This window comes from Symphalangus syndactylus, chromosome 17 (genome assembly GCF_028878055.3).
Source record: "Symphalangus syndactylus isolate Jambi chromosome 17, NHGRI_mSymSyn1-v2.1_pri, whole genome shotgun sequence".
Taxonomy (NCBI): domain Eukaryota; kingdom Metazoa; phylum Chordata; class Mammalia; order Primates; family Hylobatidae; genus Symphalangus; species Symphalangus syndactylus.
This window is the reverse complement of record NC_072439.2, coordinates 32,711,396-32,728,322: the sequence shown is the minus strand read 5'-3', so window position 1 is coordinate 32,728,322 and position 16,927 is coordinate 32,711,396. Positions and strand designations below refer to the sequence as shown.

Genomic DNA, 16,927 nt, shown 5'->3' with positions numbered 1-16,927 from the left:
ATTAGCAGGGTGTGGTGGCAGGTGCCTGTAATCCCAGCTACTCGGGAGGCTGGGGCAGGAGAATCACTTGAACTCGGGAGGCAGAGATTGCAGTGAGCCGAGATCATGCCACTGCACTCCAGCCTGGGCAACAGGAAGAGACTGTCTCAAAAAATAATAATTATTATTAATAAATGAGATGAAAAAAGACAGGTACAGAGTTAATATGAATATTACAAAGGATTCCAGAGCAAAGAAGGTAGCCAATACATAAAATGAAAGGTATCAGACTCCTATGGTAGAAGCTGGGCCTAGACATAATTGAAGTTTTTATTCAATACACATAATGCTTACTACAGCCCTACTCTCTCTTCCACCCTATACAGAGCTCTTGGTAGGGATCCCACAGCTGGAGCCATAGGTCTTCTCCCCATCCCAATGGACAAACAAAAGAGATACTTTATGCCATAAAAAAACAAAAGAACTAAAGTATAATCAGAGTAGTTCCTTGGGCCAAGAATAACCTGTATTTTGCTTTTCTATGAGACAGCATGATAGTACAACCTGCTGCTCCTGCAAGAATACCCCTTAGAGATTTTGCATCCTGGGAAATCATCCAGTCCAAGGATGAAAGTAGACCAATACAGACTCAGGACAGGAAGGGGTGGCTAAGAAAAAAAGGGAAATCAATGGCATGCAAAACTATCTCATTAGAAAGATGAAACTGAGGAGTTAATTGCTGATTACCTGAAAACAAGAAATCCAAACAAGAAAATAATATGTTCATTAAGAAAGACCACGATATATCTATAAAACTTTTATTAAAATTGGAATTAGAAACTATACCAAAAACTTTAAAAATACATAAGACATTGTTCTTTTTTCTTACAGAAAAGAGGGTGAAAATAAGACCCATGGCAAAGAGCCATCCCTGATAATTTTGTCCCTTTCAAACATTCATGAACATTTAAATAAAATTACAAATATTTAAATAACCCTAAGGTATTACCCACAGGCTAAAACTTGCCAGTAATTCCTTAGCCCTGCTATTTCTATATCAATTCCACAAACATGGAAAATTACAGTAATTGCAGGCTGTAACAGTTTCTAATATTCACATTACGAACTATTTGTTGTCATAAGAATGTGCTCATGCTATAGGCAAATTCAGAGGTGACCATTTTCAAATTATCATCAAGAGTGTGAAACCGGAAGATGACACACACGTGGGGTGGTGTGGAAATCCAAAGCTCCACATTTTGGGAGTCTGTGACCACTCCCATCCGCCACTAAAGCTACGAGTTGGTGTTGGCATGAATCTGCTTTGTTTATTCCCAGCAGGCTCTGGCTCGTGTCACATAACGCACCAACATCCTTTTCAAGGTAGTAACCATCTAGAATCAACTCAATTGTAATCTGAATCTGTAAGCTTAAGTCATCAAAAGACATCACTGGGTCATAATTATATAGGTTCCCCTAAAAAAATAAAAAATAAATCAATTTCTGCTATGTAGAAACAGAAACAAGAGGTTTAGGTGCCTTTGCCTTGTGCAATGGATATTTCATATGTTTATTAATTGGTTTCAGTTAATATGTGATATGAAGGCATGATAAATGTGTCAAACTGTTCTCTTGTTTCAGATACAATTCTTGGCATTTCAATATAGGTTATTATCTCATATGTCAGACTTGAGTCCAGAGAATACTAGAAGGACATTTAATTTCCTTTCCTCCTACTTCCTTTCACTACTCAATTCAAAGAAAAGTTATGAGTACAGAGCTAGGAACCATTTTTACGTAGGCATCCATCTGAGCCCATCCTTTTTTTTTTTCTAAAACAACAAAAAGACTAAGGACAATTACATAATGCATTCCCAAGCCTTTTATGGATATCAGGGCCTGGGGGGACTATCTGGCCTATTTGGGTTCTTTCATTCACCAAAATTCTATTATACATGCCAAGGGTTAAAGGGAACACCATCAGTCAAGAGACGGCTGGGCCCTAGAATGGAATCTATTAGCATAAAAAGGAACAGTGGGACCCAAAGAGCTATCAGCAAAATTGCCTTTGTAACAGACGTAAAAATCATGAATTTGAGGGGAAAAATAAACTAGCTTTGGTGGGATGCAGCAGCTAACAGGAATTACTTATTAGAAAGTAACGAAGTTGCTAAATTTTCCTTGCTTTTGATACCTGTGTTCTGCTGGTCTCTTGAAGCAATCTGAGTGGGAAAGGAAAGTGAAAGAAATGTTTTATGCCAGCTGCCTCCTGTATTCCCATTAATGGGAGTCTCTACATTAATGCTCTACATAATTTGGTCAGACTGATGAGAGACAATAGATTTCCAATGCTGATGAGATCCAGAGCCCTGGAGCCCATTTATGGCTTGACATTCACCCAGCAAGACGCTGACGTGGCAGCAAACATGGCTCCAATGTCCAGCTTACCTCATAGTTATCCCTTCAATCCTTCTTGATGAGATTGGTCTGAGAGATGAGACTACTGAAATCACAAGAGCTATAACTGCCAGAGAAAAATTAAATGGGGTCTTCAAGTAGTGACTGAGCCAGCAAACTAAGTGGCCAAGAGGGAGACAAGAGCAGCTCCTAAAGAAGGTTGAAGTCAAGCAATCTCGGGTACACAGAGGATCTGAAGCATCTGGGCAGAGCCACAGGCAGGCAGGGCAAGGACACACAGCACACCAGAGCAGCACCGTCCTTCACTGTCTGAGAGTAACTCTCAGGCTGCAGAACAAATTGCCATCTCCACTGCCTACAGCGCAGGTCTCCAACTACCAGATAGGGAGTAAAAAACAGTTTGATTTTACTCACCTCAAATCTAAACACGGTGGAAAAAAACTGGTCTAGAGATGGAAACTATATTTCATGGGGGTTTATTAAACAGAGAAAGAGAATCTTTCACAATTTCACAGTGCTTTCTTATTGAAATAAAGACATGATCAGGAAAAGTAACCCTTATAGGCAAGCTATCACCTCCCTAAGTAGGGGAGGCACCAAAATCTCCAGAGAATCCTGAGACCACTTGCACAAGTTGAATTATTTTTTAAAATAAACTTATGCTTAAATATGCTAAGTCTCAGTTTCTATACATAAGGTAAAAAATAGTATATTTCAGAAATTTTAATAGTTCTTTGTAGAGAGAGAACATTTTACCATGTACATAATTCACAAGGGTATAAAGGTTTCCCAATGTAAAGTTTCTTTTACCCTTCAACTGTAACCCATAGCATCTGCCCAAATACTGCTCATTTTTCACTTTCTACTATATGTCTCTTTCCTGCCAACTGAGGTAGTTGTCACTTTAGGACAGTTTAAGGCTGTGGAAAACACTGGTGGAAATAACCAACTGCCCACCCGGAGGGCAGTCTCAGAGCTGACCCTTTGGAAGGCTGCAATGGAGCCAGGACTTTCAAAATTACCACGCAAATGGCTGGTCTAAAGGAGTCATTACGGCTTTTTAAAAAATCATCCGCCTTTTTTCCATGATCATGGTGAGCCAGTAAGTCTGGTGCTGCGCGCTTGCCATGACCATCTATCTTCCTGGCTAAGGTAATTACAGATTTTTCCAGGGTATGAGGGTGAAGACCACAAAGAAAAAGAACCAAGTAAATGACAGACACTTGAGAATTTGCTTCCTTACAGATGACATTGCTGGTTTATAAGGGGTACTTTGCAATGGCAAAAGAATCTGAAACTAATGCTACTGCAATAACAGGCAGCATAAATCTCAGGTCAGAAACGCAATCATAAATAAGTGTAAGTTCATGGAAACTTGACAGCTGAATGAGCACCCAGAGGCATGAAGATAACCTGGAGCCTACTTCCTAGCAATGCAAATTGTGGCTGCTGCATAACTACAAATTGTGTATCAAGAAACTACATAGTTTCGAGGCTTAAAAATTACCTAGATTTGGGGGAGTATGGGTGGTGAGAAAAGGCTGAAAGGAATGGACAGAACATGTAGACAAAGGAAGGGAAAGGAAAAGGAGACAGTTTCCTGATTTCATAGCAACTCAAAGATACATGACCCAATGACAGGAAAAATGGAGAACTTGTAAAAAGCATCCAAATCCCCTAAACAAGATGACTTCTCCTAGCTAGCAGGAATAATGCTACTCTGAACATACATAGTTCACAGGTAAAGGAACTGACTCTTCCTGAAAGGGCAAAGGCAGGGCAAAGAAGAATGGGAAGAGAAGAATACGAATGTTTTTTAAGATGGAATTGAAAGTTGAATATAATGAAAAGCCCAATACACCTCACCTGCAGAAGAGCCTACAGGCATGTTCCTAAAGGCAAATAGGACTTTCTATCATATGTATGAGAACTAAATCAAAGCTTAAAACAGCAGCTCCTGGGGCTTTAATGGATAATCCATATTAATAAATATGTAGGGGCCTAGGGGGTGTGTCACTCTGGAGCACTTGCTGGTTCTGGAACATGAGTTTGTTATGTTTTTTAAAAGACATTCATTTAAAAAAACAAAACAATAAAAATCTATTTTCCTCCCAAAACAGTTAAATCAATAATTATTCTAAAGTCACTGAAATAAAAGCTGGAGTGAAGGAGGCTCAGATTTGTGGATTTCTCTCTGGAAGTTGCAGCCTATAGTCCAAAAGCATTCCTGCACTTAACAGCAGTTCTTACTTTGGAGAGCCAGCCAGTGACAGAAATGCCATGATTGAATCAATTTTCAAAAAGGAGCTAGAATGCCATGCTAGCTGTGGCCATCCAATTTCTCTGGGAACATAAAAGTGAGCTGTTAGCTTAACCAATGGGAAGTGAACTACCCAGCATTCACTACTTTATCCATTCTCCTTCCTCAGGGATCCCATGGAGACCTCCCATTTCCAAAGGGAGGCCTTTTTAGGCCTCTTATTTCAGTGAGAGAATTTCTACCCTATCTCACTTTGTTTCAAAGGGTTGAAAGCAATTGCACAACACATGCAACATGGACCAAGGCACCAAGCCAGTCCACATAAAGATAACTGACCACTACCTAGGCTAGAAAGTTGTTCTGTGTGATAGCAGGACACCGAGAATATGAGTCCTCCTCCTCAGAGGATGCTTCCTCATAGATTTCATCCTGGGCAATAATGCTCCCTAATCCATACTCCTGCTCATGGACAGAAACTTCATTTGGCGTGAGGTGGGAAGAGCCTTCCACAAAGTCAGCAAATCTGGAAATAGAAGATAATACTCATTAGAAATATGCCTTCTGTCCTTTCTGGTCTTCTTTCAAAGTAAGAACAAATTAAAGCCCTCGATATGCTCACAACTCAAATTATAATGAGTCTAGCCAACATCCTTGTCCTTACTCCGGCAGGTAAGTAGACTAATGCATGAAGTTAAGGAGAAAAGGAAAGCTGGGATCATAGGCCAATATCCCTGCAACTCCATCCTGCTTAATAAGCACTTGCCTATCCTTTCTAATTATGAAAGTGCCAAGGTTCCTTTAGTCATCTGTAATCCTGATAAGAGAAGATTAAGGGGCATTACACAGTTATTCACGTTTATGGCCCTATAAACTTTATGCCATCATGATTCCAAATTGAAGCTTCACATACTCATTGGTACATTTGCCCCCAACTAACAAGTGGGTAGGGGGGAACCCTACCAACTCAGAGAGCAATGCAAAACTTTCAGAAGGGAAACTTAATATGATACTGGAGTCTTCCCATCTTAATGCTACAATCAAAGCTAGAGTAGACAGTTTCCTGAGGAAACAGGTTACTGCTTAATGTGTAATTATATATCCACCTTTCTCTTGACTACTTGAAGATTAACAGGAAAACAAAGGTCACAAGTGCACGATTCTCTAGAAGTATGATCTCTGGTAGAACTCAAAGTCACAATTACCCTGATAGATGCTTGGTATATCTGGCTGAGTTTACCTTTTTGGAGACTGGATTCGAGAAACAGTCTTCCAAGCAGAGCAGTCTGGACTGTTACAAAATTCTCGGAGCTCCTCTAAAGCCTTTCGGGTTTCTACCTCTCCTTGTATCCGATATTCTTCTTCTGTCAGGAGACGAGGGGGGACAGGCTTTTCTGCTGCCTTACACACCTTTCTGTGCTCACCAAAATAACATTATGAATCATTAATCAGTAATCTATATCCATCCTTACTTCTAGCTCCCTTCAGTGGGCCAAGCCTACAGCAGACAGCCTGAACATTAAGAGTCATCACTCCTAAAAATTCCACAGACATCTTCAGTTATAATGAACTCCTGACATATTAGACTATGAGTGACAATTCATAGGCGACAGAGCAAGACTCCATCTCAAAAAAAAGTGATATAATTTGCACCACCTTGTGGTAACAGGAACACATGACATTTTACTAGACCTTTTTATTTTATATAAAGTAACTAGAATAAAAATATAAAAATGCCTATAGAAAGTAAAAAATTATTTATAGTCAATATTATTCACTAATGTGAACAAACTCACTTTATTTTCCAATAAATGATAAAATATTTACTTATTTTTTAGTAGATGGGAAAATAACAAGAAAATCATGGTGTAAGATTGTGGTCCTAGCCGGGCACAGTGGCTCATGCCTATAATCCCAGCACTTTGGGAAGCCAAGGCAGGCGGATCACCTGAGGTCAGGAGTTGGAGACCAACCTGACCAACACGGAGGAACCCCGTCTCTACTAAAAATACAAAATTAGCCAGGCATGGTGGTGCATACCTGTAATCCCAGCTATTCAGGAGGCTGAGGCAGGACAATTGCTTGAACCGGGGAGGCGGAGGTTGCAGTGAGCCGAGGTCATGCCATTGCACTCCAGCCTGGGCAACAAGAGCAAAACTCTATCAAAAAAAAAAAAAAAAAGGCCGGGCAAGGTGGCTCACACCTGTAATCCTAGCACTTTGGGAGGCCAAGTCGGGCAGATCACAAGGTCGAGATTGAGACCATCCTGGCCAACATAGTGAAACGCCATCTGTACTACAAAAATGCAAAAATTAGCTGGGCATGGTGGCATGTGCCTGTAACCCCAGCTACTCAGGAGGCTGAGGCAGGAGAATCGCTTAAACCCGGGAGGCAGAGGTTGCAGTGAGCCGAGATCGTGCCACTGCACTCCAGCCTGGTGACAGAGGAAGATTTCATCTCAAAAAAAAAAAAAAAAGATTGTGGTCCAATAACTTGGTTTCCCAAGCTGCAAGCATCACCTTGACTATCTATTAATAGACAACTTCAGGACCTAGTAACATTCCATATTTATTATGCAAGTTGACAAAACATGCTATGAATTACATCTTAAAAGAAGACTAAGACCTCCAGAGCAATCTGAAAGCCACTGAGAAATAGTCTGAAATGGGCTGGGTGAGGTGGCTCATGCCTAAAATCCTAGCACTTTGGGAGGCTGAGGTGGGCAAATCACCTGAGGTCAGGAGTTTGAGACCACCCTGGCCAACATGGTGAAACCATATCTCGATTAAAAATACAAAAATTAGCCAGGCATGGTGGCGCCCACCTGTAGTCCCAGCTACTCGGGAGGCTGAGGCAGGAGAATCACTTGAACCCAGGAGTTGGAGGTTGCAGTGAGCCGAGATCACGCCATTGTGCTCCAGCCTGGGTGACAGAGCGAGACTCTGTCTCAAAAGAAAAAAAAAAAAACGACCCAGGAGACCTCAATGAGCATATGGTATAAAAGCGATACGATTTGTGGCGGGGCGCGGTGGCTCACGTCTGTAACCCCAGCACTTTGTAATCCGAGCACTCTGGGAGCTCCTCAGCACTTTAGGAACTCCTGACATTTGAGGTCAGGAGTTCAAGACCAGCCTGGTCAACATGGGGAACCCTACTAAAAATATAAAAATTAGCTGGGTGTGGTGGTGCATGCCTGTAATCCCAGCTACTCAGGAGGCTGAGGCAGGAGAATCGTTTGAACCCGGGAGGTGGAGGTTGCAGTGAGCCGAGATCACGCCACTGCACTCCAGCCTGGGCGACAGAGCGAGACTCCATCTCAAAAAAAAAGTGATATAATTTGCACCACCTTGTGGTAACAGGAACACATGACATTTTACTAGACATTTTATATAAAATGACTAGAATAAAAATATAAAAATTCCTATAGAAAGTAAAAAAAAAATAGACTCGGGAAGGAACAAAAGTGGAAGTATAATACAATGACTTTTCATTAACAAAGAAGCTCCCAGGTCAACACCTCTGTATCCTCTTGCTGCAACTGCATCTCACACTATACCTGTCAATATTAAGTTACATTGCCTTTCAGTCACCTGTAGGTGATGTACAGCCACTGAATAGGGTATTCCAGGTTCTTAGTACAAAGAGCAATGATGATAATGGCAAGGGCAATATGTGGTATCTGGATGCCAGAATACATGAAACACAGGCCCATCAGCTGCAAGGTCCAGGTCAGCAGGTTGATACTTCGTTCATTCTCCAAGGGCCCATACTTGTAACACACTGCGAAACTCATGAATCCAACTGTGAGGACATAACCTATGAGAAGAGTTATCAAAAGACATTCTTTTTCATCTATACTTGGTAAAAATAATTTGTGTGGGAAGCAGTAATTTACTATATAGCACCAATTGAACCAGGAAATCAGATTTTTACTTAATTTTTCACATTTTTTTCTTAGAATACATTTCTCTAAGTTTCTATCCTTTCTGCTGTCCCAAATTTATTTGGTTCAAACAGAACATTAAAGCTACATGTTGAACAACCGTGAAATAGACTATTTTAAAAAACCAATATATGGAAATCCAGATTAATCACCCCTCAAAGGATAAATCAAAGGTTACTATCTATATGACCAAGGATTTTTACTTTGTAAATAAAATCTACAGCAGTTTCATTCAGAAATGAAGGAGAAAAAAATGAACTGCAGAGTCCTTTACTTAAGGTCCCCAAGTATATTTAAAATATGATTCCATTAATAAAGTCAACTTACAGCTTTTCAGAAAGATGTTTATTGTGTAAAGAAAGGTATATTTATAAATACCAATAAATGAACATCTTCTCCCTAACAGCACCATTCTAATTTAAGAGAAGGTGATAATTGTAGAGGGGTTAGAAATAAGTGAAAAACTATGATTTTTAAAAGTTTAAAAAAATGACATGAACTATTAAATCCCATAAGCAGGCAAAATCTTTTCATGATCAAATTAACTGAAACAGCCTATAAACGTACAAAAGGAAAGCAAAACCGACAACACTTACTTAAAAGATACTGCCAGTAACACCTCCAGATCTCTTGTAAATTTTTAAAAACTAGTTGAATGAGGTACAGAGAAAAAGACCAGCCTCCCACCAGGATGACGTAAATGGGACTTTTCTAAGACAGAGAGTAGAAGTGAAAGCAAAAAGTTACAACAGGCTTTCCATACATAAAAGAAGCAAAATGGAACTATGATTTAAAAAAAAAAAAATTCAACCTACTCAAAATGCACAAAAAACACTTCTCTTAAAAAGATGTCCTTTATACTTAAAATGGTACAGTCTGCAACGAACACTGGGAAGATGAGATGCTAAATAACTTAAAAGCCTGGCTATATAATTAAAAAACAGGAAGCAGACTTTAATCCCCCTCTGAGCACAGGATTTTATATAAAAAGAAAGAATTTGTAATCAGGCTCCAAGTTTCATCGTGGAAAGTACCTTTCTGAATCAAGGAGAGTAGGATATTGACTCATCAGCCATCAATACACATTTTCAGTTTTCTAAGATTACCCAGGAAAACAGACCTTCAGCTATCCAAATTCATTCTAGCTGCACATGAAGATTCTGATACTCACCTTAGGCATAAACTTAGATAGTATAAAAATGATGATTAGTAGAGAGGCCACAATTCCCACACTCATCCCAGTAGAGTAGTAGAAAATTTGACTTCTGCAGAAAAAAAATGTATTTCATGACCATATGTATATATTTCATACATAGCACTGTTGAAACTAGGGCAACTAACCCAGCCGAAAGATTTCAAAAGGTACAAGATTAGAGCAGTACAAGCATACATCAGAGACATTTCAAATTTGGTTCCAGACCACTGCAATAAACCAAATATTGCAATAAGTAAGTCACACAAATCTTTTGGTTTCCCACTGCATACAAAAATTGTTTACACTATATTATAGTGTATTAAGTGTACAACAGCATTATGTCTTAAAAATATATATTCCTTAATTTAAAATACTTTGCTAACAGCTGCTAAAGATCATCTACGCCTTCAGTGAGTCATCATTTTTTTTTGCTGGTGAAGGGTCTCACTTCCATGTTGATGGCTGTTGACTGATGAAGGCGGTGGTTTCTGAAGGCTGGAGTGGCTGCGGCGATTTCTTAAAATACAATGAAGTTTGCTGCATTGACTCATCCTTTCAATGAAGATTTCTCTAAAGCATGCAATACTGTCTGACAGCATTTTACCACAACTTCTTTCAAAATTGGAGTCAATCCTCCAACAGCATTAACCCTTAACAAGAGGATCACCCCTCCTTTGAAGCTAGGCACTGACTTCTCTCTCACTATCAAAGTCCTCAATGGCACCTTCTTCCAGTATAAGGTATTTTGTCTACATTGAGGAGCTCTTTAATTGTAGCCACTTTTAACAATGATGTTAGCTAGATCTTCTGAGTAACTTGCTACAGCTTCTATACCAGTGCTTGGTTCATCTTTTTTTTTTTTTTTTTTTTTTGAGACAAGGTTTCACTCTGTTGCCCAAGCTGGGGTGCGATGGCGTGATCATGGTTCACTGCAGCCTTGATCTACTGGGCCCAGGTGATTCTCCCACCTCAGCCTCCTGAGTAGCTGGTACCATGACTGGCTTTTTTGTATTTTTTGTAAAGGCAGGGTTTCACCATGTTGCTCAGGCTGGTCTCGATCTCGCTGGGCTCAAGTGATCTGCCCGCCTCGGCCTCCCAAAGTGCTGGGACTACAGGCCTGAGCCACCACGCCCAGACTACCTTGCACTTTTATGTAATAAGACAGCTTCTTTCCTTAAATCTCATGAACGAAGAACCTTCACTAGCTGTAAACTTTTCTTCTGAGGCTTCCTCACCTCTCACCCTTCACAAAATTGAAGACAGTTAGGGTCTTGCTCTGGATCAGGCTTTAGCTTTAAAAAACTTGTATCTGGCTGGGCCGGTGGCTCAAGCCTGTAATCCCAGCACTTTGGGAGGCTGAGACGGGCGGATCACGAAGTCTGGAAATCGAGACCATCCTGGTTAACACAGTGAAACCCTGTCTCTACTAAAAATACAAAAAAATTAGCTGGGTGTGGTGGCGGGCGCCTGTAGTCCCAGCTACTGGGGAGGCTGAGGCAGGAGAATGGCGTGAACCTGGGAGATGGAGCTTGCAGTGAACCGAGATCGCGCCACTGCACTCCAGCCTGGGCAACAGAGCAAGACTCCGTATCAAAAAAAAAAAAAAAAGGCCGGGCACGGTGGCTCAAGCCTGTAATCCTAGCACTTTGGGAGGCCGAGGCAGGTGGATCACGAGGTCAAGAGATCAAGACCATCCTGGCTAACACGGTGAAACCCCGTCTCTACTAAATATACAAAAAATTAGCAGGGCGTTGTGGCGGGCGCCTGTAGTCCCAGCTACTTGGGAGGCTGAGGCAGGAGAATGGCGTGAACCCAGGGGGCGGAGCTTGCAGTGAGCGGAGATCCCGCCATTGTACTCCAGCCTGGGTGACAGAGCAAGACTCCGTCTCAAAAAAAATAAAAAAAAAAGTTGTATCTGGTTTAATCTTCTCAACAGCCAACTAAAACTCTCTCCATATCAGCAATAAGGCTGTTTCACTTTCTTATCACTTGTGTGTTCCCTGGAGTAGCACTTTTAATTTCCTTCAAGAACTTTCCCTTTGCATTCACAACTTGGCTAACTGCTCAGGACAAGAGGTCTAGCTTTCGGTCTATCTTGGCTTTTGCTGTTCTCACTAAGCATAATCAGAGAGATGTATGACCCTTCCTTTCACTTGAAGACTTACAATCTACTCTAGGGTTATTAATTGGCCTAGTTTCAATATTGCTGTTTCTCAGGGAATAGGGAGGCCCAAGAAGAAGGGAGACGGGAATAACCAATTGGTTGAGTTGTTAGAACACCCATGACATTTACCGATGAAGTTCACTATCTAATATGGTTTGGCTGTGTCCCCACCCAAACCTCATCTTGAATTGTAGCTCCCATCATTCCCACGTGTTGTAGGAGGCAACTGGTGGGAGATAATTGAATCATGGGGGCAGTTTCCCTCATACTGTTCTCATGGTAGTGAATAAGTCTCATGAGATCTGATGGTTTTATAAGGGGTTTCCACTTTCACTTGGCTCTCATTCTGTCTTGCCTGCCGCCATGTAAGATGTGCCTTTTGCATTCTGCCATGATTGTGAGGCCTCCCTAGCCATCAGGAACTGTCAGTCTATTAAACTTCTTTTTCTTTATAAATTACCCAGTCTTGGGTATCTTTATCAACAGTATGAAAATGAACTAATAGGCTGGGTGCAGTGGCTCACGCCTGTAATCCCAGCACTTTGGGAGGCTGAGGCGGGCGGATCACGAGGTCAGGAGGTCGAGACCATCCTGGCTAACACGGTGAAACCCGTCTCTACTAAAAATACAAAAAATTAGCTGTGCGTGGTGGCAGGTGCCTGTAGTCCCAGCTACTCGGGAGGCTGAGGCAGGAAAATGGCATGAACACGGAAGGTGGAGCTTGCAGTGAGCCGAGATCGTGCCATTACACTCCAGCCTGGGCGACAGAGTGAGACTCTGTCTCAAAAAAAAAAAAAAAAAAAAAAAAGAAAATGAATATAATGAATATACTGTCTTACATGGACATGTGGTGACCCAAAATAATTGCAACAGCAGCATCAAAGATCACTGATCATGGATCACCATAACAGTTATAATCACAAGAAAAAGTTTGAAATATTATGAGAATTACTAAAATGTGACACGGAGACCCCAAGTGAGCACATGCTATTGGGAAAATGGTGTGACAGACTTGCTTGACCCAGGGTTGCCACGAACCTTCAATTTGGAAAGAAATGCACTATCTGTGAACCACAAAAAAGTGAAGTACAATAAAGTGATGTGTGCCTATATTTGCCCAAAACTTGAGGTCAGAGAACTGTAGAGACTGATGCTATGTAGTTACTGCCAGATTATAAAGATTAGGATTAAATGGCTTCCCTCATATATTTCCCAATAATCAGCCTTTACATAATGTCCTATTCACATCCCCCATCATCTCTCCCAACCTGAGTATTATTATTTTTGAGACAGGGTCTCACTCTGTCACCCAGGATGGAGTGCAGTGGTGCAATCACGGATCACTGCAGCCTCAACTTCCTGGGCTCAAGTGATCCTCCTACCTCAGACTCCCAAGTAGCTGGGACTACTGGCATGCACAACCATGCCTGGCTAATTTTTGTATTTTTTTGTAGAGGCAGGGTCTCACTATGTTGCCTAGGCTGGTCTCAAACTCTTGGGCTCAAGTCATCCTCCCCCTTCAGCCTCCCAAAGTGCTAGGATTACAGGTGTGAGCCACCACAACCAGCCCCCCATTCCAGATTTTTTCTACCAGTTATTCCTCCCTCACTGTTTCTCTCAGCATCCCCAAAATAAGGAACAACTTCCAGCAACCCCACTCCAGCCCAACTTCAAACTCCAATTGTTAATCTTTCATTCACTACTCCACAAATACTTTTTACTTGTATACAAACTTAATGTTGATTTTACCTTCATTCAATGTTTATTTAGTTACCTATATATTTTCTTCATATTTGTACATGTCAGTCTCACCTGTCTTAACTAGTAGGTTCCTAAAGGAAGAAATGAATAAACACTTGATTTTTTTTTTTTTTTTTTAAACAGGGTCTCCCTCTGTGGCCCAGGTTGGAGTGCAGTGGTGTGATCTTGGCTCACTGCAACCTCCACCTCCAGGCTCAAGCGGTTCTTGTGCCTTAGCCTCTCGAGTAACTGGGATCACAGGCACATACCACCACGCCCAGCTAATTTTTGTATAGACGAGGTTTTGCCATGTTGCCCAGGCTGAGCTGTTGATATTTGTTTCTTTTTTTTTTTGAGACGGAGTCTCGCTCTGTTGCCCAGGCTGGAGCACAGTGGCACGATCTCGGCTCACTGTAAGCTCCACCTCCTGGGTTCACGCCATTCTCCTGCCTCAGCCTCACAAGTAGCTGGGACTATAGGTGCCCGCCACTACGCCCGGCTAATTTTTTTGTATTTTCAGTAGAGATAGGGTTTCACCGTGTTAGCCAGGATGGTCTCGATCTCCTGACCTCATGATCCGCCAGCCTTGGCCTCCCAAAGTGCTGGGATTACAGGCGTGAGCCACTGCGCCCAGCCGCTATTTGTCTCTTTACGTCTGAACAAAATTATCAACCCATGGACCTGTAAAGATGACACCTTAACGCATTACTTCTAGCAACAGAAAGGGTGATGATGTTCCATTTCATTGTATTGGCTAACTCCTATCAACCTAATGATGGGCCAACCTAATGTGGGAATTTCATTATTGTCAATATTGTTCAAATAAGAAAAAACAAAAATCATAATACACATTATTTTTTGGTAAATATCCAAGTGGGCAATGGCCAAGCCATAAAGGTCCTGGAAATGGGAATGGCAGTACTTAATAGTTACTATAAAACCCAAGCAGGATAGGTATGAGCCGTGTCATTCTGCACACTATCCTTGGAACCTACCTGCTCAGCAAGTCTCCACAAAAAAATAGCATAAGTCCAAGAAGGAAAACAAGAAAGAGTTTGGGATCAAATCCTGAAATAAATAAAGATTTTTGCTTAATAAGGGAACAAAACTGCTTAAGCCATTATAGAATAAAAGACAATGTTTGCACTATTGGTCAGCTACAATAAAAATAAATGCAAACAGCCCACCTAAAAAGCATTTAAATTTCATCTAAAGCCTGGGCACCCTTCCAATGTATAATTAGGTCTCTGTCTAACCTGTATTTGCCTGAAGATCTTATTTTTATTTCAGCTACCTATGCTAAGGTTAAAAGAAACTCAAGCTTCGTTTTGGACAAAGCTAGACACAGTACCATCAGCAATTCATGCAATCACCCACAAGGGGTCTCTATCACTCTGGCTTTCAAGCTGTAAGTCACTCAGTCATGGAACTCAGCAGATTTGCCCAGAACTGTGGGTCAGGGCCTTGTGTTGTTCTCTAACTGGCTGCTTTTCTTGCCCAACAATACCACCTACTTCCTTTTGCTACAGAGCACTGTGCTGGAAAAGCCTACACGCAAATACATCTCACTCAGGACCAGGGGGCCCTAGCAAAGGCCCCTTAGTGGCATACCAGATACTCCCACAGCTTTCACATTCAAGAGCTCTACAGGAGGCCCACAAACAGAACAGGAGCAGGAGGAATCAGTAATTGTAGAAGGAACGTCAAAAAACAAGCCAACCCTACATAACCAAAGAACCCTAGGACAAATGGAAGGGCACAACCTATTTCATACTAAACCGAGAAACATTTCTACTACTTACAACATCCCAGGACCCTGTGTAGTAACCAAGGGGAAACAAAGTCAGAGAGAATTCAACAGGATCCATCTCCCCTGAAACTTTCTCAGTCATCTTCAGAAAAGAGAAAACTTCTCCCAGTTTTAAACTGTGGTGGTCTTCATCTTTATTTATGGTTCCACGAATACTCTTTTTATTTGTGAATGATTTTCAATTTTACCTTTCTTCAATTTTTATTAACCATTCACGTCTTTAAATGTAGGCATGTACACATCAGTTACCTTTGTTTAGAAGTGTCCAGAAGGTAGAACACGTCTATCTGATTTACTCTAAGAGTATTTGGCATATATGCTCAGGGCCATTAGCAGCACATTGTAATTAGGAATAAAAGTCTTCACAGTTCCAGGTAAGGAGGTACTCAGAATTTCCTGAGGTGGAGTTTCAATTCTAGGCCTGTCTGATACAGGTGAAGTCTCCATGAACTGTTTGGAGAAGTGGTATACTCAGGGTTATAATCAGAACCCAACTGGAGCTGTCTTAGGCTGACTTCTCAGTCTCACTAATTATACCCTTCAGAACTCAGTCCTTATCACTACAGAATCCATCAGAAAAACAGAGGTGAGACTTACTCCGGATCACAATGACACTGTACTTGGTGTCCTTCTCTGTAATCTCAACTTTGAGGCAGGTTTTTGTGCTGTATAGACCCACGTTAACATAGGTGTCATTCAATTTCTCTTTTAAAAAAGAGGAAAAAAAGTTCCAGATACTAAACTGCTCTAGCTCCTTCAGTTTCTGCTCATTCTCCACCTGGATGACTCGAACCAATTTGGAACTATTTACTCGGATCTGTAACACAAATAAAATCAGGATGAGAAAAAAGGAAGTAGGAATTTTAATTTTTCACAAATACAATTTTTTAAAAAACCCTCAGAGTAAACAACCAAACCAGTAATGGTGCCAGCTTTCCACAAAGCTTATCAGAAATATAGAAATACAGTGGCTAAAACATAATTGGGCAAATAACACTGCACATGTTAGAGAGAGACAGCTGTTAGAATACCTTTTTGTTAACATGATCTGAATCTACTATTAGGGCAGAACATAGAGGGAAAAAATACTTCTAAACTGAAAGAGTTATCAATACAGCTATTTATTAGAGATCACACAAAGCAAATGTCTATAATATTAAGAAAATTGCCAGGCATAAACTGCCCCAGAAAACTAAAAATGTTTTCCATAATGACAGGCTGAGTTCAATCCATTGTCACAAGCCACTGATTATGAGTAAATGTTGGTTATAATGTGCCCCAGATGGAGTATCACTTTTTTATAATTTTTTTTTTTTTTTTTTGAGATGGAGTCTCGCTCTGTCGCCCAGGCTGGAGTACAGTGACATGACCTCGGCTCACTGCAACCGCCACCTCCTGGGTTCAAGCGATTCTTCTGCCTC

At 41.1% G+C, this 16,927-nt stretch overlaps 1 protein-coding gene across 6 annotated transcripts in view; it reads right to left on the bottom strand.

Moving 5' to 3' along the window:
* The window catches only part of NEMP1 (nuclear envelope integral membrane protein 1), a 36,352-nt gene that overhangs the window by 4,875 nt on the left and 14,550 nt on the right, over positions 1 to 16,927 (bottom strand). For 3 of the 6 annotated variants that reach the window (XM_063621362.1, XM_063621363.1, XM_063621364.1), the window contains 7 exons: positions 16,104 to 16,323; positions 14,692 to 14,764; positions 9,769 to 9,862; positions 9,194 to 9,308; positions 8,245 to 8,470; positions 5,895 to 6,068; positions 784 to 5,180 (listed from right to left, as the gene is read on the bottom strand). In XM_063621362.1, coding sequence (XP_063477432.1) covers positions 5,000 to 5,180; positions 5,895 to 6,068; positions 8,245 to 8,470; positions 9,194 to 9,308; positions 9,769 to 9,862; positions 14,692 to 14,764; positions 16,104 to 16,323 — 1,083 coding nt within the window. In that variant the 3' untranslated portion in view covers positions 784 to 4,999. Of the gene's footprint in view, positions 1 to 783; positions 5,181 to 5,894; positions 6,069 to 8,244; positions 8,471 to 9,193; positions 9,309 to 9,768; positions 9,863 to 14,691; positions 14,765 to 16,103; positions 16,324 to 16,927 lie in introns of those variants that run through there. The other 3 variants (XM_055247744.2, XM_055247745.2, XM_055247746.2) reach the window with 3 other exon arrangements.